This window comes from Lepisosteus platostomus, chromosome 28 (genome assembly GCF_059453375.1).
Source record: "Lepisosteus platostomus isolate fLepPlt1 chromosome 28, fLepPlt1.hap1, whole genome shotgun sequence".
Taxonomy (NCBI): Eukaryota; Metazoa; Chordata; class Actinopteri; order Semionotiformes; family Lepisosteidae; genus Lepisosteus; species Lepisosteus platostomus.
This window is the reverse complement of record NC_142638.1, coordinates 389,415-412,761: the sequence shown is the minus strand read 5'-3', so window position 1 is coordinate 412,761 and position 23,347 is coordinate 389,415. Positions and strand designations below refer to the sequence as shown.

The window sequence follows — 23,347 nt, the reverse complement described above, 5'->3', positions numbered from 1 at the left end:
TGTTTAACAGGATACCGCAAAAAAAAGAAAAAAATAGTTTTCGTTTTCAAAGACTACCGCTTTGCATTAAAATCCAGATGCTTAGCTCTGCAGTGCAGTAGGACAAACTGGTCCTTTAAGTAATAAATAATCAATGAAACCGCAATTTTATTCCAAAAAGGATCTGAGAAGCACTTCTGTGTGTGCTCATTAACCTATTCGGAATATATATAGAGAGAAAGATGCACGGACACCATCTATTCACCCTCCCCGCAGCGCGCATGCGCAGGGCGACTCGAGTCGCACATGCGCAGTCCGGCCGCACGATATTCTGCACAAGAAGGCGAATTTGTGTTGCAGGGATATTAGATATCTATATATATATACACACTTCACAGTCCCTGGACAGGCAACAATCTATTAGATTTTCTCCTTTCTCCGTCTGTGTTGTCCACTGATTATCTAAATAAAGGAAGATAAAATATAACTAATTTTCGACTTTCTATATGTACAGCACAGCTACGTATATGGTGATGCCGGTTGCTTTCCACAGATGCTAGGAATGTTTTTTTTGTTGCCGTTTCCCTTCACTTAGTATTTATAAATTGTTAGATAACATAATAGCTCCTTTAAAGGATAGAGGCCCGGGAACCAGACACCCATAACTGCTGTGTCACTAGAGCGCCGCCTACTGTTCAAGCAGCGCACAGGTCCGAGCTCAAGTGTTTCGCTTTCTTTTTCTGAAAGTAAATGTGTTTTCCTCGGTCGCATAGGAAAAGGACATTAAGGTAAGCTCGGAGTTTGCAGATTAAATAGAAAGTGTTTATTTCTCTACGAAAACATGTTTCTCCCCACGCACATGAACCCAGGCTCGGCAGACGCGGATAATTTCGCCATTTTCCGAAGTGCTGCAGCGCTGCGGACTTCCTTAACCTTTTTGTGAACAGTTTTTGACACCCACGTCTCCTCGGCGATGCGAAAGGCTTTGTTTCTGCACTGGAGTAACAAGTACGATGCGATAAACACTCTACGTCGACAACACATGTACTAGCATATTGTCCGCCTGTGCATGTGTTCAGTTGCGTTTCAGGAGAAAACGTGAAAATTAGGTCTTTCCTCCGTTTAAACTCGAGCTAATGAGCTAATGGTATCGAAAGGGAATCAAAACCAAAACACGAGATAACGCCTCGAGGTTAACGGTCCGCGGCGAAACGTCTCACTATGTTACTAAATCATCAATAATCTGATCGCAAACGGAACCGTGATTGATTGCGGTATAAAGGGCACTTGCTCAGGGATCAGCAAGACAAGTTTCCAAATGGCTGGGATGCATGAAAAAAAAAAATATTTAACTTGAATGTGATTGATGCCGAGAGATAGGAAACGCTAATTAAACAACCAATGACCTTTCTGAATATGATGTGCGTCAGTTCGTACACGATTTTCACCACCACAGTAAAATTATATATTGGTAACGGTGCTCTTGTGCCACATTGCACGTCGTTATTTTACCATAATAATAAGATATTTTAGTACTGTATGTAAGAGGTCTAAGCGGACCTCTTCATTTTAGAAACGTTTTAGTCTGACAGTAAATCAGTTCCCATTTAGTTCCCTGTTCATGGTGTCCACGAATACTTGGCTCAGCTGTCGCAGGTGAAGGTTTCGCCATTAGTGTACTTTAAATAACTGTAAATAATAGCGTAACTCCCCTTCTACTGTCGGAAGTACAAATTCCAGTGAATTAATAAAATGCATTTGCGTATACATTAGACAGCTTAGACAACACCTATCTGAATTCAGATAGAATGTTTAGTACATTTCAGGGATATGTCCTTCATATTGTTATATGTATTTGACGGGCGATTCGGTCCAAAATAAATTATATTCACACTCAGCCAGATGTGCGTTTCGGCAGGAGCAGTGTCCCACTCAGGACTTGAAACCACAGCCTGCTGGTTACAGGTCCCAGTGCTTCAGGGCACTGAGAAACAGCTTTCTTCAGGCGGGGGAACTTGGTTCAGAGTAAACTGATTTGTGAAACATTGAATGCAATTTACACAATTTGCCAGTAGTGCTTCTATCGACACTATTCTTCATACTGGAACACTTAAAGGAGCAGAAAGAATTGCAGGAATTGCCTTATTTTATGATAGAAAAGTCATTCGTAAGGTGGAAGCACACCCCTTTATCCATGTGTACATTACTGTAAATGCCTTTTGTGTACTTTGGTTACTTCTTAAGGTGACCAGCAGAGGGTTGTAGGCTATTAAGAATGGAGAGAGTTTTATGCTGTGCTTCAAATGGGAAATCATCAATTTCTTTTATATCTTAAATAAATAATCATAGTCATTGTTTTATTTTCTACAGCACCTTTAATGTTAGAATCATTGTAATACGATTTATGATAAAAATGCAATAAACAAAAGATGAGAGAGAAGTATAAGCTCTGTAAACTATAAACACTCTAAAATACTTAAGTGTCCATCATTGTAAAGTCGGTACAAATATGAAAGAACAGAGCACAGGCTAGCGCTCTAAAATTTCAGAAGAAATGCATTATAAACATTTTCGCAACAAAAAATCCAAAAAATGTTTAAGCCCATATACATCATTTGTGATTCAGCAAAATGAGACATTTGAAGGGGTTGAATAATCCCTTGAAGAAATTCTCTGTTATTTAACTCTTCTGAATAAACAAATCTCTTAATGTCCTATAAGTACAATTTGATAACGTGCTTCTGTGATCCTAGCCAACAGCAATACCCGTCTGGCAGGTGGACACTACTGAATCACCACCTCCCATTTTATTCTGAATGATAAGCTGAAAATATGGCCACAAACTAAAATCTGTTCTTTCAGTGCTTAAGAACCCATGTAAGAGAACGCCAGATGTGAAGTGAGCAGGTCATGCTTTATCATGCACATGGGGTGGTATGTTGGCCTGGGTTCTCATGAGGCTCTGTCAGAGCACTGCCACACAGCTTGGGGCTGCGGCTCACGACGTCAAGGTTGATCTTTGGAACTGTGCAGGTTGGACATCAGAAAGGTGACAGTCTAGAGGAGGCCATGTGGTGGTTTTTAGCTCCTTTTGTTTGCTGGCAGTTGGTCAGAGATCTGGATCTCTGGATCAAGCAGTTTGCTTGGACAGTGGGGTCTGAGAAGGAACTTCTGTCTTGACCCTGCATCAAGCAGGAAAACATGCCATGATTCATCCTTTCAGCCTCACTTTCATGAACACCTCATTGATTCCAAGAGAGATGCTTTAAAGAAAATAAAAACCTACAAGCCCACTGGCAGCGCCTGAGCTTTGTGTATTTGGTCAAGGTTTTGTTGTTTTTTAATCGCAGGGTTAAAATAACATGTGGAGGAACAGATAATCATTCCCATTTGCCAAATATTCATGAATATTTATGAAAAAATATAAATTCCTCCTGCTATTGGTGTGTGGGAAGCAGTGTGTACCTAAAGAATAATCATCTCATCTCACTTTGTTGATTTAGAAAGAACACCTTACCTTCTGAAGACTTCAGAGCTGCACCTCAGTGCAGGAGAGCTTCCTGTTGTTCATTCTGTTGGGTTTCCTGTCTTCATTCTTTTGGTACGTTTTGTTCTCTGAGTCCTGTAGAATTGCTTTCACCCTCAGGATAGGTGAACATATTCCCCTTTGGTTTTCTATCCCTGCAAAATGTACTTCTAGAAAGATTGGAAGCCAAGGGTCTCCAGTTTGTGTTTCTGTATCCTCAGCCTGCAGGAGGGGAAGGAACAGTGTTCTTTGGGGTGCACTGTGAGATCCACAGAGCCAGTAGGAGAGGATGAGTAGCGTGCAAAAAGGATTGTGGTTCTTTGTAAAGAACTGTAAAGAATGATGCATCATTTTCAGTTGAAGCACCACTTGAGAAATATTTCTGCATTTTTTCACATTTAAACTTTTCATTTTCCTTAAATGTCTGGGCGGAGTTCCTCGCTGGACATCATGGTATCTAATTCTCTTTTCTACCTTAGGATGTCTTCATTCAGGAATGGATAAGTAAAACAAACAAACAAACAAACAAACAAACAAACAAAAAAAATTCTCCAATAAATCCTGCTTTTTTAGAGCAGCTTTGATTTCAGTTTGAGACTGGGGGCTGCGCGCAGCCCAGGCAGGAGTTATAATCAGACGTGTGGGTGATAGATGGGGGTTTGGTTGGCTAGTGGAGTGGATGCACTCAAGAAGGTAGAGTTTATGCAAACAGGTTTCCCAGGCTTGGACTAACAACTGAGGTAAACAAAACATTTGATTTTGATTTATGTCTGTATCCAGACCAGCCTTGACAGTCTTGCCAAACACAGTCTTTAACACTCCCAAGTTCATGTTCATATTCTTTGTGTTCTGAAGAGGATAAAAACACATTGATCACACAGTATTTAGAAGGTTGATTTAAGAATTCGGCAGGCAAGCACAAAGGACTTGGTCTTGTGTTTGATTCCTGGCTAGGAACATAGTGGATGGAAATTAGATAGTTGGAAACACTGCATGAATATAAAGTGAACTTGCTGTGTCTTCAGTAGGAAGAGAAAACCTGGAGGGTAGTCTCGGCGTTCCCTGCTGCGGCAGCTGAGCTGGTGCTGTGTTGCAGATGGCAGAGGAAAGGAGGACGGTGCAGGTGACTGGCTTGCCCACTGGCGTTTCCAAGGAAAGGCTGGCAGACAAGCTGGCCATCCACTTCTTAAGGACTCGGAACGGAGGCGGCGAAATAATCGGCATCACGATACCAGACGACTCCTCCACCACAGCCCTCATCACCTTCGAAGACAGTGAAGGCGAGTGCAGGGCGGGACACAGCTGGGGAACACAGGCCCCTGAGCTCTCAGGAAGACGCACTTCGACCCAGAGGGAATCACGGTTCTGACCCGCTGTTAAAACCCAACTTCTGGCAAACTGAGAGCTAGAGTCAAGTGCAGAGTTTGAAAGTTGTGAGTGACAAAGGGGTCAGGGTTCAGATTTTATGTTGGCCTTAATGTGACAGCAGTACACAAACAGAAATAAAAGCAGATTCTTACTGCGATTAATGTCACCATTTTGTATTGTTAGGTCTGCAGTGCTGCAGTCTAATTAATAGTAATTTTATATGTCGGTGCTGACTGTGATGATAGTCCTTGTTTGTCAAGAACAGAGGCATAATTGTAACCTTTAAAATTCTGTATCAGCATGCATGAAAAGGACTAAATGGTATTTTGAACTGTACTATCTGATGTGCCTTAGGTGGGCATTCTAGGCCCCAGAGTGGTTTGTGTGGTATAAATGAATTGGACTTGTTTGTTTAGTGGCCCAGAGGGTTTGCAGTCGAGGGAAGCACATTCTAGCTGTGAGTGACCAGCAGTATGAAGTGACCGTGAGCCTTCCCAGCAGTGATGTCAGCCCAGATGAGGTAAGAGCCCCTCCCAGGTTTCTTGATGTGTGATTGATTCTTGGCTGCTGCTCCTGGTTTTTTAATTTGCTAACTATTCGACCTAAAAAATAGCTTCTGAGAGTGCACTGCAGTGTAATTATAAGATGGTGCAGAAGGAAAGTAAATTAATGTATCCAAGCCAACTTCCACATTTAGAGCACATTCTGCTTCTCCAGTAATGCCACAAGATGTCAGTCATTAGAAATCGGATTCCTTTGGAAACGCGTAGTAATCAGTGTGCATGATCTCAACAAAGGCAAATGCTTGTCAAGGGAAATAAATGTAGCTTGATTTATAAAAGAATGCTTACTTATGAACTTAAATTCACCTGCACAGATGATTTCATGAATTGATTTAAGGTTTGACAACAATCTTCTGTCATCGTATGTAAGGAGTATGAAGCAAGGTAATTACAGCCTGGTGATTACAGCCCTGCAAGGTCTGTCTCTTAGAAAGAAGTGGTTCAAAAACTCAGAAAAAGTCATTATCGCCAAGATGATCTTATTGAATCAGTAAATTGTGCTCTTAATGCAGTGATAGTGTTGGACATTAAGAATAACTCTGAATATGTGGATGAGTTCATTTACTAATGGGCTGTCTACAGGGACTGAAAGAATTTCCCAGAAGCAAATTTTCTAAATAAAAATTACAATGCATTTTTCTGAAACGCCTGATAAGGTGCTATTTCCGTTGACCTAAAGGTGATGTTAAACTTACTGCAATAAAAATACTTAATTTTAAGTTCCATAATACAAACCTATTACAATGACAAAAATAGTTTGTATTTATTAAGGTCTGTGACAGGGAAAAACTATTAGAAATTGTTGCTGGGCTGCAGAAAGATATGGAAAGAAAAAATATATTATTCAAATATAACTTGAAATAGGCATTTTCTATACATTCTGATCCTTCTATGCAAGTTTGCATGCTCTCTAGGTGCTACAGTTTCTGTAGGTTAATTGATGCCTCTATATGTTTTGCTGTATGTCTATGTATCTATGTGGTCCTACACTGCAGTCCCCACCAGGGTGTAATCGCTTCTTGTGCCCCATGCTTGGAATAGGGTTGGGTTGCCACACCCCTCACCAGGAATGATGGGTAAATGTGCTTGAAATGAGCGAGCTGTTGTTCGGTCTTACTAAATTGGCCTAATTAATCATTTGGCTATAGAACTTGTTTCGGTGTTACAAATCTAGACTGGGAAAGAAAAACATTGAATGCCGTAAAATATTAAGCCCAAAGAATGAATGAAAGATTCACCCTTTATGGTATTCTCTTCCTGTGTCTTTCCCAGATCTTCCTGCAGGTGGCTATGACTGTGGACTACGGCAGGCTGCCCGCTGGCAGAGCCGCGATGAGGACTCTCAAGAAGAACTTTGTGGACGTGCAGTTCAGCTTTGACCAGAGAGAAGAGCTGTGCACTGTCAAAGGTCGCTTCTCTGACATTCAGGACCTTGCCAACGAAGTGCTGAGCCTTCTGCAGACATCTGAGCCTGCTAAATCCCCAGTCCTCAAGACGAGCGAGAAGAGCCCAGGTCCTACTGGGCAGGAAGACCATTCCCAGAAGGCTGAAAGGAAGAAGGAGAACAAGATGAAGGAGCGTGCTCCATTCCCGGTTCCCAGGAGTCCCAGCTCGCTCTGTCCTGAGTCTACTGGGGCTGGGCATCTGGACAGCACAAGACATGCCACAGAGGCTTCGGAGGATTTTAGCTTGATGATGGACTCCGATATTTACAAGTACATTCAGAAGCACGGCGAGGAGAAATACAAGCAAATCCTTTGCAAGCATAAAGTGGAGGTGGTGGATATTAGCACCAAAGACGTGACCACCTTGTTCTTACAGTCCAGCCTAGAAAATTTGGGAAGCATGGAAAGCTTACAGGAAGCCCACTGGGATCTGAGAAGTCTGTACCAGGAGTATGAGAGCACGCTACGCAAAGAGCAGATCCTGAAGGAGGATATTACCGAGAGCAAATTGTATTGCGAAATCCTACAGTTTCGCTATCCCAAGATCCTTCTGAGCGAAGATGAGACCTACATATACATCATAGGCAGCTCCAGCGACGTGTCGGAAGCCAAGCAATACTTGCTGAATATCCAGATGAAGCAAGGAAGCATTGGAAAATATGACTCTGGAAACCCTTCTGCACTCTTGCCTACCAGGACCTCCCTGGACGATAAAAATGACAAACATCCCAAGCTAGGAGGCTCTGGTAAACCCGATGGCGGCAAAGATTATAGATTGGCTGCCAATTTCAATAGCTGCAAGGAGCCTGTGTGGAAAAGCAAGGTGCTTGGTGACGATGACCTCTTCTCTCGGCTGGGGCCAAGTGAAGGGGCTCATATGTTCTCCAGGGATTTTGCCTCCCAAGGAAGTCAAGCCTTTTCAAGCGGAGGGTTCTACCTGAGAGATCTCAAAGGCCCCGACCGGACAAGTGAAGACGTACTTTTCAAGAAATATGAGTCTTCTTCTGCCGGCAGTAGAATCAAAGACCGCCGCCCCTTCCAAAGTGGCACAACAGTCAGAGCCACAGGACCTGTGAAGGCTGTTCAGGGAGCTGCTGCATCGAGCACCTTCCACCACATGGACCTGTTTGCAGGTGGCGAGGTGCTGAATGACAGAGCCCTCACCACCACCTCACACAACTTTGAGTTCAAGCCTCTGGTGCAGCGGTCCAACAGCTTCTCGGGAAGGATTACATCTAAAGAGGACCGGAAACCGTCTGGTCTGAACAACATACCAACAAGGCAAAACAGAAACAGTAGCAGCAGCCCTGGTAAAGAAGATTCCGCTACAGCACAATTGTTTGTCTCCGAAGTTGTGTGGGTTTATGTGAAAGATGCCTACAGTGATCGCATCGCCAGTATGACGTCAGGCATTCAGATAAAGGAGAGCAAAGAAAAAGGCTCCATAAAGCTGCTTCTGCTGGGGCTGGACCAGCTGAAGCTCAGCTTGTGCAAGCAGGAGTTGCAGAGGCTGTGCTCAGTGGTGGAAATGGACCTCACCAGCACTGAGGTCAGCCTTTCACAGCTGGGCATTACACATCCGAAGGATGAAACTTTGGAGATGTTTTGCAAGGAACTAAAAAACAAACATGAAAAAATAAAAATAGTGACAAGTGATTGCAGTGTCCGTGTCTGGGGCCCCAAGGAGTTGTGTGTGCTGGTGACCTATACACTTAAAGAGGTTTTCAATGCAGGAAGTTTAAAATCCCAGCGATCCGTCTCAGAAGCCTACCCCACTGCAGCTTCCCTCTCCTCTGTAGTGGACACACATGAAGATGAGATCCAGTCCAGCCAGACCAAGGTGGAGGCATATTTGAAGGACCTGGAGTCTGCCTCCAGAAAACACAGCTCCAACAATGGTAGTCTCAGCCAGCACAGACCAGCGAACTCTGCCCTCTTCTCAGCAGATCACTCGGAACATTCATCACATGACCTGACGTTGCAGACAGAGAAAGAGCTGATGGCTTCCACTCAGGATGAGATGAAGGACAACACCCAGGAGACGTGGGTTGAGGAACAACATCAGGACCACTACAATTCAACTCTGAAGGGTAAAAATCATTCTTTAGCTAAGAAGGACAGGAACAGCATGTCAACACAGAAAGACTCTAATGTCACACAGAAATTGAGAAGAGGCACAGTGGATGGAGAGGCCGCCCTGACAATAAAAACCCTGAATACTAACAGGACCTTATCTGAAACCCACTCAAGGCTCACGGAGGTGCCCAAGATGGGTAATAAGACTGACAGCGGGTTGCAGTCGCTGCCTACATGGGCGTACAGTGCCCAGAAGATGGGTCTGCAGAGCAAGGAGTGTGATTTAGGAAACCTGAGAGATCCCAGCACCCGTCAGCAATGCCAGGGCTCCCCTAGTGATCCAGGCACAGAAAGTCCAGGTGCCAAGCTTCCCCTGCAGAGCTCTACCAAGACACAGGATGCCCAAGCTCGCGTGGTGCCCACTGAGACCTGCATACAGTGCCAAAATAGCAGTGTGTCCAGGACAAAATGTGGTATTTTACTCTGCATAGACTGCCAACTGAAGATCCATACCAGCTGTAGAGTTTGTGCTCAGCCCAGCGCAGTTGGCATCAAAGGCTCCATGACCTACACAGAGTTGTCCACCAGTCTGAGTGGACATCCCAGAGACATGACGTTAAAGATCACCTACATCATTCCTGATGGCATTCAAGGGGTAAGGCTGTTCAGAGCATCAACAGAAAATTAGTCCAAACTGTGTGAAACAAGTCTTTACCTGGGCTGATGTTTAGCATGTGGTTGTAGAAAAATCAGGCTTTCCAGGGATAAGAAAAGCCACATGTTCCAGCCATCCTGTAAAAGATATCAATACATATTTCCACAGGAGACTTTGTAAAACACAATTGATTACTTATCTGCCTATTCTGTAGTCTTCCTGACACAGAGCCTTCAAAATGATTTCAAGGGCTATTTCTTCTGGAGCACAAAGTAAGCTCATTTCCCAGATAAACCCGAGTGTAGCATTTGCAAGATCCAGTGCAACTACAGACATACGAATTGACTTCATGCATCTTAAAATAATGAATTCACTCTAACATATCAGCTACCATGTTCCATACTGAGTGAGTCTTCATTAGAATTTATAGGAGGCTTCACAGACAAAAAAAGCACAGCTTAACAATAAATCATTTTTATTTTATTAAGAAATTTGGAGTGCAAGTTAAGTGCAAGGGTACATCAAATTCCTTTTGGTTTCTACTCAGACTTTTTTTTCCCTCTTTTCCAAAGGAAGGCCACCCTAGCCCTGGCTCACCATTCAAGGGAGGAGCTTTTGATGCTTACCTGCCTTTAAACACCAAGGGGAAGAAGCTGCTTTCTCTGCTGAAGAAGGCTTTCGAGCAGGGTCTGACCTTCACAATCAGAGCAGGGAAGACAGAGGACAGGGTGATGTGGGGCAGAATTCCTCACAAGACCAAGATGGAAGGAGGAAAGTCAGGGTACGTTTGTGTGGAGGGAGTGGCTACTGCTGCAGGATTATGGGTAGAATGGAACCTACTGGAGCTTTCTTGACCAGCATGCTTTACCCAGAATGCTCCAGGCAGCCCTCTTCCTGAAATGGTGACCTGCGACACGTTGCAGGGTTTCTGTGCTCTCAGTCTGCTTAACACTTAGACTGAGCTTTTACATTGCTTTCATCTCTGTCAGGCCTCTGGCCTGTAAAAGTCTTAAACACAAAACAATAATTTATCGAACATTTACACATGCGAGGAGGCACTTTGGTCCATTTAGCTTATTAGGTTTTTAGTAGCTAATTGATCCAGTGATTTCAAATCCCAGACGTATCTATAAATTAGATATCGGTTTCAACACTTAGCTGAGCAGCATGTTCCACACTCTTACAGCCATTTCTGGTTAAAAGTGCCTGTTCTCCATTTGAAATGCACCCGTGTCCCCTGGTTCAGGGGTCACTGCTTATTCAGCACATCTGAGGATGAAACAGTTACTGAAGGAATAAGAATGAGATAGGCACAGCAGGCCCCGTACAGCAAGGGATCACCAGGGCTGAGCTGCAAAATTGTAATTAGACAGAAAAATGTAGACAGGCCCTGCCCTTGGCATTGTAAACCTGTCCCCATGCTTGACAAGTTGCAGTCAAACTAGGCTGTGTATATCTGGTATGAAAAGCATGAACATAGATGAAAAAATCAGTCTGATGTTCTCATCTACATTTTGTGTGTCATAAACTGTGCACTGGATAAGCAGTGGCACGCTGTGTTGTGGAAAAAAGTGTTCATTTGCCTCCTAGTATATGTACCCACTGTAACTAATCCCACTTAACTCTCCTCCCTAGGAACGGCTACCCAGATGCCACATATCTCAGTAATGTGCTGGACGTGCTGAAGTCCTTCGGAATTGAATCCAGTAAGTAGAGTGAGACTGAATTCTGCCATGACTCAGGAAAATGGACCTTTCTACTGCTGGATCAACAAGCTCGTCCAGAATCATCGTAAAACTCTTCGTGCTTACAGGACAGTTTTTGTTTAATTTTATATTAAGGAGGTGTATATTTTTTTATATTCGCTGAAAAAAGTTTTTCTAGCTACCTGCATATTCACAAATGTCCACATGGTGAAGCTACAACTGAGCTATAACTGTACTGCTGGCACTTATATTCCCTCTCAGTATACTGATAAGAGCTTTCCAGTGTTCAAGGCAGAACAAATTGTGGCCTTTCTTCAAATTAAGCTGAGTTTGAGAATGCCGTCATGATTTTAATGGAAAAAAATGTCCCTAGTTGCTACTACTCTACTCTGTGGAGCTGAATCAACATTTCTCTGTCTTGTATCTGGAGGAAGGAGTTCCCCTATCTTTCCTTGTAAAATTAACCACCCTTCTCCCAGTTCACATTCCATGCAGACTTCAATAATGATGCAGCACATCTTCCCTCTTAAAAAAGGACGAATTATATCTGAATACAGTTGATTTCTGTTCCTGTACCATGATGCTGGTAAAGTGGAGTAACCATTTCAGGTAACGTCCTACTTTGACTGTAAAAGTATCTTTTAATAGTTTTATATTATTGAATTCTCTCCTTGAGTGATTCCAACACAGAATCATGTAGAGTAATTCACTGGTTTCTTTACTCAGATTCTGTATGTTTTATTGTAAAATGTTTTTCTATAGCTGTTTGTGAATGACATTCCAGGAGTATTAACTGAGATGCACAGTCTGAGCGGATCTTAGTGGTCGTCTCTGAAGGCAACTCCTGCGCTCTTACGCAGCACTTTAACTTTGGGACCTGCTTCTCCCAACGTTGGAGCACAGCTTCAATCTGGTTTGCAGTCCTTGCTCAGTGTCTACTGATCAACGCAGTCAGACGACATGAATAAAAACTGCAAAATTTTATTTTACTCCGTGGAGTTCTGTGTGATTATTACTCTTACTCTGGAAAAGACTAAGACTAGAAATTGTCTCACAAAAAAACATTCCAGATAGGAGAGTTTATTAAACAAGATTTTCACTTAGCCTTCAGGCAGAAATAACACAATGGACACTCTGTATGGAAACTTATCTGCAGTTAATCATTGACCTGGTATGTTTATCATAATCACTTGGGCAGACAGGGAACACTTGAGGTGAATTTCGGGTGAAAGTCCGTCTCCGTTGGAAGCCTGTTCTCAGCCCAGCTCACCTGTGTTCGCCTGTACAGGAAATATGGACCAGGGGCTTGGGAGGCCTTGCCAGGGCTGAGCAGGATGCAGCAGCAGCTAGGGGACTGATCTGATGCCCAGTTCAAAGCTGCGATGCTCTATTCTACGTTTTGCCAAGTGCAGTTTACCACAATTATGTGGGTTGAGGCAAATTCTTACCAAGAATAGTTAATCATGAAAAATGTGATGATAGTTATAAGAGTGTATGGGTAAAATTGCTCTTGGGTGTGATGACCCCTGCTCTAGAGTTTGTTTTAGATTAAAAGCTTACACCTAGAACTTCATTGCATTCAAACTTTGTGATACCTGTAATGACATTTTTGGTTTGAGATTATGCACCTTTCCCACAGGGATCAAAATAGGGAGCCGAGGTTTGCAAAAGAAGCACCCTCCACCACCCAGCTCCAAGGACAGAATCACTGAGCTTCAGGCGATTTCAAGCTCAAACACTCCCAGCACAGCCACAGGAGCTGGTAACCTCACCCAAGATTTTAAGGCAGAGGAGCCAAATGTTGGTCCTCAAAGACCCCTGTCCAGCAGTTTGTAGGACTGGAGCTGGGTCCCTCAGCTTTAACGGCATAAATTCATTATTTATGAATTCATTATCTGTGGTGTCCTAATGACTAGTGATGCACATTAGAACTGGAGAAACAAGCTTCTGATGGAAAGGCTGCCTTGTAGGAGCCATTAGACCAGTGATCCTCGTTCCTGGAGAGTCATTGTGACGTCCACGTCCATTCTACGCTTCTAAGGACTTCTTTGGCCCAGAGGAGACTCAGGCACGATCCTGTTTGCTTGAGATTTATATGGTTAATCGATTGCTTCCAGGTCTGCAGCTCCCCATGATGCTCAGTTACCTAGAAATCCTGCCGCAGCAGGAGTCTGGATCACTGATTTAGACCCCGAGTGCAGCCCTGCTGCACCTCTCTGATCTCTTAAAGATCCTCGAGAAGTGTTGAGTCAGTGCAGTCAAGGAGATTTTTAGCTCGATAAAAGCCTGAACATTTTGCAGGCCTTGTGCTCTGTTACCACTTGCTTGAACAGACATATGCAAAACAACCTCATCTTTTGTTATGCTTTTTATTAATTTTGGAAAACACGTAAGGCATGTGGTAACATTAGGCAGAAAAGCAGTACAGGTTCTAGTCCATGTAAACAGCATTGGCACAACATCTTCAATCCAGAGGCAAGCACAGAAGCAGCATTTTTCAAAGGGTTTAAATACAAAGTAGAGAATACTTAAAATAATCACAGTTTGTAAAAAATCCAAAGTAAAAAAAAACACTTTAAATTTTCACAAGTAACTACATGAGCAGACAGTGTAAACAGAAGTGTCTCTGAAAAGAAAGAACACAAATGAAGCTCAAAGCTGAAGTAAGAGGAATTACTGAGAACAGGAAACGTCACAAATTAGAAGCAAACAGGGAATAAACCGCTAACAGTGTAGTTCAGTTTGAGCTCCATTCACAAAACAAGCTGCAGGTGAAACAAAAAGACATTTGCAAATGAAGGTCAGTAGATAATTTTTACTGTTATTACTTCAACCAACAGTGATAACAATCAGAATAGATTTTTAGTTGAAAAGAAAAATCAGAAATTTCAGTTTCTAACCAGCCATCTTCTACACATATTATAGAAACTGTCTGGTTCAGCCATCTGTCAGATCTAGTCATCAGAGCGCCAGATTCCCGTTACCAGGATGGCGATGGCACACGAGGACTGGCATTGCTGTGCCACACATGGCACGCTGACTCACTCCCTCCCCCGGCCGAACCGCCCGCCACAGCAACCGACAGGAGGGCCGAGCCCCTTGCAGGGCACACACTCCGAAAAGAGGTTTAGAAAACATACAAAGAGGCATCAAACACCGGCAAACGCTCATGATTCTAATAGCCCTCTACTCATTAAGGACAAAGCCCAGATCTGCCGAATTCCCTTTGTGCTCATATAAACCCCACATGGCCGACTCACAGTTGAAGAAGATGGATGAAACCGACGGTGTATGGCTGGGTATCTGTCACTAAGCATCAAGAGAGACTACTGTCTATTTACCTTCAACTTGCTCTTTTAAGAAAACATAAAAGAGGTAATTGTGAGAGTTATTCTTTGAAAAGCATTTGGAATCTAACTATGATAACTAGTATTGGTCAGGACAGACTTACAGTCCCGCAGTCAATTTTTCATTCTCAAAACACTTTGCAACACACAGATCTGGATCGACCTTACACACAGAAAACACCCAGGATTGTACAAAGTGAACAAAGCAACAAGTCTCCTTTTACAGCTTTTTGAACATGTTTAACAAGGATCACTATTAATGCACCAAAGTTGGAATGACCAATTTTCACATTAAAAATATCAGGGTTTAATCATAAAATGTTTTTTTTAAGTTCTTGTTTTGAAATATCCTACAGCTTGTTGCTCTTGTACTTGTAAATCTTCAAAATCAATGATTTCCACATGTATCACAGGTATAGCTAATTTACAGTGCAGAGAGACAAAAATGGGGTTAAAACACTCATTCATAGTACAAATTGCAGGAATGTTTTTGTTCCATTCCAGCCCTTAGTGGTTCGTTTAAAACAATCGCCAGGCTGTGCAGTCATCCTCACAGAGCTGGGAAAGCCATTATCCCCTCCCAGGGACCTGGACAAATTCCCGTCGTTCTTCCCTCCCACCCTCCTGATCCGTGCTTCAGCTACAGCTTCTCACTGCCAAAACATTTCAACAAACCCCTTTTCTGAACTGAAGAGACAAAAATGGCTTTAAATATCTGGAACTTTCAAAACAATCTTTTATTTCTTTGAAAGTCAGTGCCGTTTTATGTTTGAGCTGACAAATGCCCCTCAGCTATTGGCTCAAAAGCAGAATGTCTCGAAAGGGCCCTTTCAGTGGTTCCTGTTACTTTCACCTTCACAGCACCAATAACATAACACATTGAGCTGAGGACTCCTTTAGCTTCCTACATAACAGCACTTTAAATTACAGGACAGTATTAATGCCGCACTGTCACTGGCTTTAAAAACTACCTCAATAAGGAAAATGTAATTTTGAACTTGAAGCCTTTTTTAGAAAACCTTGATCAGAATAAAAGTTACAGAGGCAAGCTTATATAGTATATACATCTTTCTTGAGTGAAACCATTGCCGCCCATTAGCCCAGTTTAATCTTTTAAGCCCTTGCAAGGCCAAGGATGAATATACCCTTTACCTGAATCGTAACCCCTTTTCTCTCTAACCATGACCACCTTTGACATTAAATAGCAGCTCCCAGAGCTCTGCTGAGCCGCCAGTCGCTCGGAGACTGGGATGGGTCCCTCTCGCTTTAGAACCTGGACTGTATGTTCCAGGAACATCCCATAATGCAATGCAAGTGCTCGAGGTGGGTCAGTTCTGCTTGGTTTCCATGGACAGTTGGCAAAGCAGTATTTCCAGTGAAGCCTGAATACAGCCTTATTCCACTGAGAGACTAGGGTGTCTGTATGTGAGCAGCTGTATGGCTAAGGCAGTTGCAGACTGAATAACAAGGCACTAGGATTTAAAGCTGGCAGCAGTTTCTTTAATCACACTAGACACTGTAGTGGTGCAATCCAGCAGGCATTAAGACTACATGGTATTTTAAAATCAATTATGTGGAATGTGGACAAGTCAGATTTATCTATACTATACAGAAACTGTACTAAGTACCAAGTTATTGGAAAATTACAGCAAAATGCAACATTTCCTTACAAAACTGCAGTCAAGAACAGGCACCTGGTAAAAGCTAAGACAGTAGTTATTGTACCTTAATGGGCAGAAATTCAGACACAGTGTGTTTTAAAAGCCACGGGTTTGAAACTGGGTTATGACTCTTAAATGTACAAAAGAGGAAACATGACAACCGTGCATATAGACATGAAAAGAAAAGTTTTAATGTTGCTCTAAACAGCTGCAGAGGGACTTTTTCTTGAAACAAATCATATTTATCATAACCTTGTGTGCAACATTAAAACTTCTTTTCTGATTAATTTATTGGCAGACTGAACCTCAGCCTACTGTGAAATCCATATATGTAATATACAGAAAAATCACAGAATTAATTAATTGTAGCCATAAATGTATAATAAAACAGAAAACTAGAGTGACTTGAATAACTAAACTTTTGCATTATGTCCTCTGGCTCTGAAAGATAATCATTCTAAAACAATTCTGCAGATTTTGCACATGCCTGGAAGATGAGCTCTACAGAGTGGAAAAGCTTTTGGGATAGAAGGTTAAAGGCCAGGCAGATGTTTTTCACAGCTGCAAATTAGGCAGTGATTCTGTTGTACCTCTTCCAAAAACTTTAAAGGCATAGCATTAACAAATTAGCTTAGCCACATTTCTGAGCAATCTTTAAAAAAATGTACTTTAAAGCACTTTGTTAGTTTCTTTAGCTCAGATTTAGACAGGCCCGTACACACAAAGATAGTGTTAATTTCTGTATTAATGGAGAACTATGCTTACCTCTTCCATTTATGAGAAAAGTACAAATCACTTTGTCAGCCCATCACAGTAGAGTCTAAAGTTATCCCACTAGGGGACACCTTCTGCAATCACAGGTCTTTAACTAGGGTAACACCATCAGCTGACAGAACAGGAAATCTAACTCAAGCCGACCACAGCTGAAACATAACAGATCCACAAATCCATTTGACAAAGAGACTGCCTTTACACTACGCCCATTCTCCCCAGAAACATGAAGCAGCATGTTCTGTTTCATAAATGCCCAGAAAATGAAGACTTGCAAAGTTTAAAATGATATAAAACGTGTCTTGCATGCAAAGTGGCTGTGATCCAAATTATACCACAAGTCTGCCACAGTGCACACCTGGAGCTTGGTTTTCGCTCTGAAAACACTGAGCTGCTCTCACAGGCAGGACATACAGATGCAGGTGGATCAGAACCACCCTGTTTTCTTCTGCACAAAACCTATTTACACTGAAACCAACTTGTGCTTTTAAAAAAAAAAAGGGACAGAAGCTGCAGAACATACCGATGCAGCTCTAGCAGACTGGACTGGGCTGGGAGCTGAGGTATCAGAACACTCTTGGTTCTGTACCACAACGACACCCGTTTTCCACAGCCCCTGCAGGTGGAAGAGGGGGTGAGGGGAAGTCTTCCAAACCTCCACAGACCGAATCCTGCTTTCTGAAATCCATCTTGTCCAAGGCAGCAGAATCGTGCCTATTAGGCCCAGAACACGAGGCTTGTTCCCCGGTTTATTAATTCTTCACCTTCCATAAAATCGGAGAGCCCTTGGGTCTCCTGTCTGTCTGGTCACACCCTCAGAGGGTCCTCCATTCCTCCACCTGATCCTTGAACAAGCTCATCACTGGCAGAATTCAAGCACTAAGCAGCTTATGCTTTTCTACTACTAAAAAGCTCCACTCTAATCAGATTACTAGTTTAAGTTAAAAGGGTTAAATGGGTAAGGAGCTCAGATGGAATACAATCCAGAAGGCAGTGAAATCCTGAGAGGCAGATAGGTTATCAAACTCCAGCCCAGAGGCGCCTCTTTGGGGAGAAACTTTATAAGAATTACGTTTGGTTATCGGGGTTCAAATAAAGCGTGACCCCTGCCCCCACACCCATCTGAACGAACAGTTCAAGCTCAGCGGAGGGAATGAGTGAAACCAGGAACGGAGTCTCGAACCCAGGTCTAGTCAGACAGGAAAACGGGGAGATCAGGGCTCGAGGCAAGGGGACCCACACACAGGGGAACTCGGATTTGGCACACGGCAGCGCTGGAATAGTAGCAAAACATCTGTAGACATTTTAAACTGGTGAAATAATTCTATTTGGTTCTTTTTTTAAAAGACAAGACAAAGCCCATGAGTAACAGGTGCTAAAGCTCTGACAATGGATTTTCACAGAATTTGGCACACTTGGTCTTGTGGAAAAAATATTGAAATTATGCAGCAGATCCTTGAAAACAACTTTGAATTTTAAACCCTTAAAAAAAGTAGACCATCCTTCTATTGAGCTTTTGTTACCGACACAAACGTTCTCTACACCATCACAGGTACAAACACAGTAAAACAGGAACCCTTGGAAGTGCAATAAGGTCAGCAAGCGGAGTGCAGAAATATCAATACTGTCCTCACACAGGCACCAGGGCTCGGGCCACCAGCCCCCACCTGCACTGCTGCACTAGACCCAGCAGTGCTGGCCTTTCCCACTCAGCGACTTTCCTAGCAGAATTAGCACAAGCACAAGCAGCAGGCCCTGCATGGCATCAGACCAGGCACTATGGTGTTCATCTATTTTAATGGCCTTGTGTGTTGCAGGTATATTATCTCCAGGTCAAGCTTGGCTTTGCTCTAGTGCAGCAGTAACCGTGTTTGGGGAAAGTGGGGAGAAACCAGGGCTAGTTGGGTCTTAGGATCTTAGAACAGGCAACTTTCCTTTTCACTAATCAAAACATTGGTTTAAGTTTTATTCTCCAGGTGCATTAATACAAGAGCCGTTTCCTTGTGCAGTGCTCTTGGATCCCAGCATGCCCTGCTTCAGTCCTGCACCGCCCACAGCAGGGGGACCAGTGCGACCAGGGACAGAGTCACACCAGCCTGTTCACAGCTACAGTGGCTGGATTATCCTGAAGCTCTTGGGAAGCCTCAAATTGCTGTGGCAGATCCTCTGGAAATGCAACTTAAATTAACTTTTGAAGGACAGGCTCATATATGGGAAACACTGAAATAAAACCTAGGAAGAGAAGCATTTTAACGTGTGGTTGTAACCATCACTTGCGAAAGACCTGCGTCGCTGCATTGTTAGTAATGACCATTTCCTTAGTCCGCAGGCCGAGGAGCAGTGCCTTTACCTTCACTGCAGACGCAGGGTGCGGCTCAGGTGGGGAGGCTGCTGCCTGAGCCCCCGTGCGGTAAAGCCCACACACACACACACACCAACAGAGCGCAAACAGACACGTGTCCCACTCACACGAAGACGACAGGCAAGTCTGTCACAACCTCGGCTAGTCCGAACGCTAACCCCAGTGCCAACTCCTCAGGACCCGTAAAGAGACACAGTCAAGCCCAGCATGTGGAACATGGAGATGATATTTCAAAAAGGAAGATGGAAGCAGTTGCTACCAGTCAAAAAGGCTGCATTCTGAAAAAGACACTGAAAGCACCTTTATACCAGAAGTGATTTGCATAACAATTGTTCAGAGATGAAAACAGCAATATTTTACTTAGGAGGCAAGTTCAAAATATGTGGAACTGGTAATTTTCAGTGGGCAATAGGAACAAACATCATTTATCCAAGTACCGAAGGGGGGAACTTCTTAATTCTTCATGCATTTCTGTGCAAGACCACCAGGTGTCATCTGATCACAGCCTTTATAGCTGTAACCTATATACAGGCTGATGCATCATCAAATTGATCAATTTCCCATGCTTGAAATTAGAAGTCGCTAAGAATTGGTGTGATTAGAATAGTAAGAATGTGGGTGTGACTGTCCCTGTACTTGGAAACAGGAAGTGCCTCTGTAGTCCCACCTGGATTTAAACAGAATAAAGTGATCTGGGACAGCAAAAGAAAAGATCTTGCAGGGCTGAGATTTTGTCCCTTTCTTCCAGATTAGCTCACTAGAAAAACATTTGCTGATAAAATGAGTTTATAAACCTCAGATCTTTGCATGAGAAGTTTTAATGCGAGGCTGTGCTTCATGGCCCCAGAAGGAGCACAGCGCTCCTGCCTCATGCATTCGGGGAGAGGGCCGCCAAGAGCTTTCCCGTTTCTGCTGCTGCCTGTTGCCATGCCGACCGCCTCCACGGCTCCTCCCGCGAGGAGGGAGACGGCGTGGCCGGAATCCGCTTTTTATTTCCGATAGGTCACAGAAGATTGAGATGCCCTGGGTTGTGAGGGAAAAAAACGCCAGGAACCAAAATCATGAGGAAAAAGACTCATGTCCCCTGGACATTGACCAGCTGTGCTGCTGGGCGACATGTCTTATAGTTGCAGCCATGTGTTCACTGCAGCCAGGTTCTCATTTGCTGGAAGGGTGTAGCACTGACTACGTGCCTAACCATACATCAGTCAGCGGGCATTTTCACATTTTAGCTTCCCTGCTTGTGGAGAGCTCTTAAACCACAGGTATGCTACTTGATGAACTAATTAGGCCACATTCTTGCCATCTGACCTGCACAGCACAAGCAAAAAGTATTTAAGCCCGTTTTGTGCCAGCCTGCATTACCACAGCTGAAAGGAATTAAGTGTTGAGAAGATGTGTGCAAAGGGAAAACAAGACAGCAGCAGGAAGGTTGAGGCAGGAAGCTCAGAGATGCTCACTTTTTTTACAATGATTCATTTTTATTCTTCGTTCACTTAGGAAACAGTGCTACTAGATCTTGCAATACTGAGTACAAAAATCTGGAAATAGTCTCTGGCTATAAAGGGTGAGCAACAAACTGATGAGGGGTGACCATCATGCACAGAAATGCCAGTAGCCCTGTTATTCAATAGGTGCGCATGCATTCATGTATTTTTTCAGCAGCCAAACCCAAATGCTTTCAAAGCCTCTGGCTCCTTTGCAACACCAAAAGAGACTGATGTAGACCCAGTCATGTCCAGATTTTAATAACTGAGCTGGAACAGCCACCTGAAGCGCTCGTTCCAATCTGCTGAAGGGCCGATTTCCTAACAAAACCAGGCTGGTGTTAGGAAGCCTGTCTGTCTGTTTGCGGGTCCTGAGCAAATAAGCAACTCAAAACTCAAATCACAATCATTTTCAGGGGAGGGCGGAGGAGGGGAGGACTGGGAAATGCCCACTCCTGTTGCAGAGCAGTTCGAGCCAATCCAGGCTGCACTGGGGGCCTGGGCTCAAACTGCTGTGCAATCGGAGTCTGGGATTCCACTCCTGCCTCGGAACATGGCTCCCGAGCGCCTGCCTGACCCGGGTCCTAATTCTCCTCCTTCTTGGCCTCATCTTTCTTGACCTCCTCCTTCTTGGCCTCTTCCGTTTTCGGCTCTTCTTTCTTGGGCTCAGGAAGCAGGATAACTTTGCCGATGTTATTCCTCTCCTGCATCCGTCTCATGGCATCTCCCACCTGATGAGCCAAACCAAGAGAGGGGTTAGGAATAGACTCCTAAGATTCAACTTCCTCCTCCTGCCTTTATGTGCAACATTCACCTCCTTCATTGGTGCGCAGAATCAAGAGTGCCCAGCTTGTTACAAAGACCACTCCAACCAGCTGTTTTCATATTGTGCTCATCTGACATTACACAGCGCAGAACCTGGAGACAGCCCATATCTGGGCAAGCCGACTTTGGGCAATGTAATACAAGGTTTCAGAAAGCATTTAGAATAGTTATAAATCAGAGATTTGAACTGTCAAGGAATTAATTCCATTACAACACATCAACATTGTATTTGCATTTCAAAAAAGGGTCTCAGCACTTGAGTAATTTGTTTATTACAAATCAGTTGTGTACAGTATCCCCAGTGTACAATTCTGGTCAGAATCCCTGGATCAAAATCTGTTGGAATCCCTTTTGCAGTGCAATACAGTAGACTGAATACTCAAACTCAGGAATGAACTGACAGTCCGTTCAGTTGGCTACTCCAAAAGAGAAGTGACAGGGAAAATAAGACCTTTTAGTTCAGGACAAACATGAAAGCACTTTGATGTTGTGAACATCCAGAAAATGCTATTCATTAATGTAGTTAAGTCCTTGGGACCCTTCAACATCTAGTAAAAGAAAAGTTGAGCTGAAAGCATTCTTAATAACCATAATTTAAAAAAAAATTATAACCGAAAATTAGATACATTTTTACACCTCAATTCACGACTACAAACCACAGCCACACACAGGAAAATGAATATCCTTTGCTACACCCACTTGTCTGGTCTTTCAGCACATAAGCAACACTCTGTAGCTGGAGGAGAGGCGTGCACTGCAGACCTCACTGCTGAGACAAGCAACTCCTGGCCAGCTAATCCAATCCCACCCTCCAATGTCCAGCCAATTGTGCTCTGGTATTTAGGGAAATATTTTTGTATTCATAGTGATAAAATCCATCTGGGTTTCAGAGGAAAAACCCATCACGTACTCCAAACCGGGACAAGCAAGGGGCAAACCGATGTTCAGGTGGGTAAAACACACACTTAGATTAGATTTCATTCTCTTAAACCAAAAATAAGATTCTCAGTTCTGAGCTTATCAAATGTCTGGTAGGACTGATCATTTATCCTCTGAAATCTTCAAGCAACTGTCGCTGTGCCTCCTCCCCCACCCCTAGAAGCTACCTTGACTACCAAGCAGGCATCCTTCCCCAATCCCCAGCAGCCATCGCCACAGAAACATCAGCACGTCTCTTAGCAACAGCGAGCAGCTCCGCTCGCCTTGGTCGGCTCTTTGATGTGGCAACAGATTAGAATGGAGGACAATCAAATGCTGATGCAGTTCAGTGGAAGGGGGCAACAAGGAAGCAGAAGTACACTCAACTGGTGCAGCTGTAACAAACACTGGCACTAATCTCTCGCCAAAAATAAAGGGCTTCAATTCGAGATTGAAACTGAAATAATGCTTCACTTGAGAGCAAAAAGGAATACACCTGACTGGAACCTTTAATCTGAAAAGATCCAATCACCGCTTAAACTCCAAAGGCGAGTGGTGGACTTGAACTGGAGTTTCCCCAATTCCAGTCCAAAGCCTGCTGAATTCTGACATTTGGCAAAAGCTCAAGCGCGCCTCGAACCAGCACCCAGAAAGCCTC

At 43.5% G+C, this 23,347-nt stretch overlaps 2 protein-coding genes across 6 annotated transcripts in view; one reads left to right on the top strand and one right to left on the bottom strand.

Annotated features, from left to right (window-relative positions):
- The first annotated feature begins 645 nt into the window (after window positions 1–645).
- On the top strand, window positions 646–13,786 carry LOC148638500 (uncharacterized). 5 transcript variants are annotated; one of them, XR_015930930.1, is made up of 8 exons: window positions 646–767; window positions 3,483–3,580; window positions 4,602–4,785; window positions 5,290–5,393; window positions 6,709–9,612; window positions 10,185–10,393; window positions 11,248–11,927; window positions 12,958–13,786. XR_015930930.1 is itself a non-coding variant. In XM_088622772.1 (7 exons), exons 3-7 carry the CDS (start codon window positions 4,602–4,604, stop codon window positions 11,324–11,326), a joined length of 3,480 nt encoding a protein of 1,159 aa, XP_088478898.1. In that variant the 5' UTR covers window positions 646–767; window positions 3,483–3,580; the 3' UTR covers window positions 11,327–12,307. The 5 variants fall into 5 exon arrangements, 4 of the variants coding, with proteins under 4 accessions (XP_088478898.1, XP_088478899.1, XP_088478900.1 ...); XM_088622772.1 differs by lacking the exon at window positions 12,958–13,786 and having other exon boundaries at window positions 11,248–12,307; XM_088622773.1 differs by lacking the exon at window positions 12,958–13,786 and having other exon boundaries at window positions 4,531–4,785; window positions 11,248–12,307.
- The window catches only part of vat1 (vesicle amine transport 1), a 38,945-nt gene continuing 29,271 nt past the window's right edge, over window positions 13,674–23,347 (bottom strand). The window contains exon 7 of the mRNA XM_088622776.1: window positions 13,674–21,677. Within this exon, the coding sequence (XP_088478902.1) occupies window positions 21,531–21,677 (147 nt within the window). The 3' untranslated portion in view covers window positions 13,674–21,530. The remainder of the gene's footprint in view (window positions 21,678–23,347) is intronic.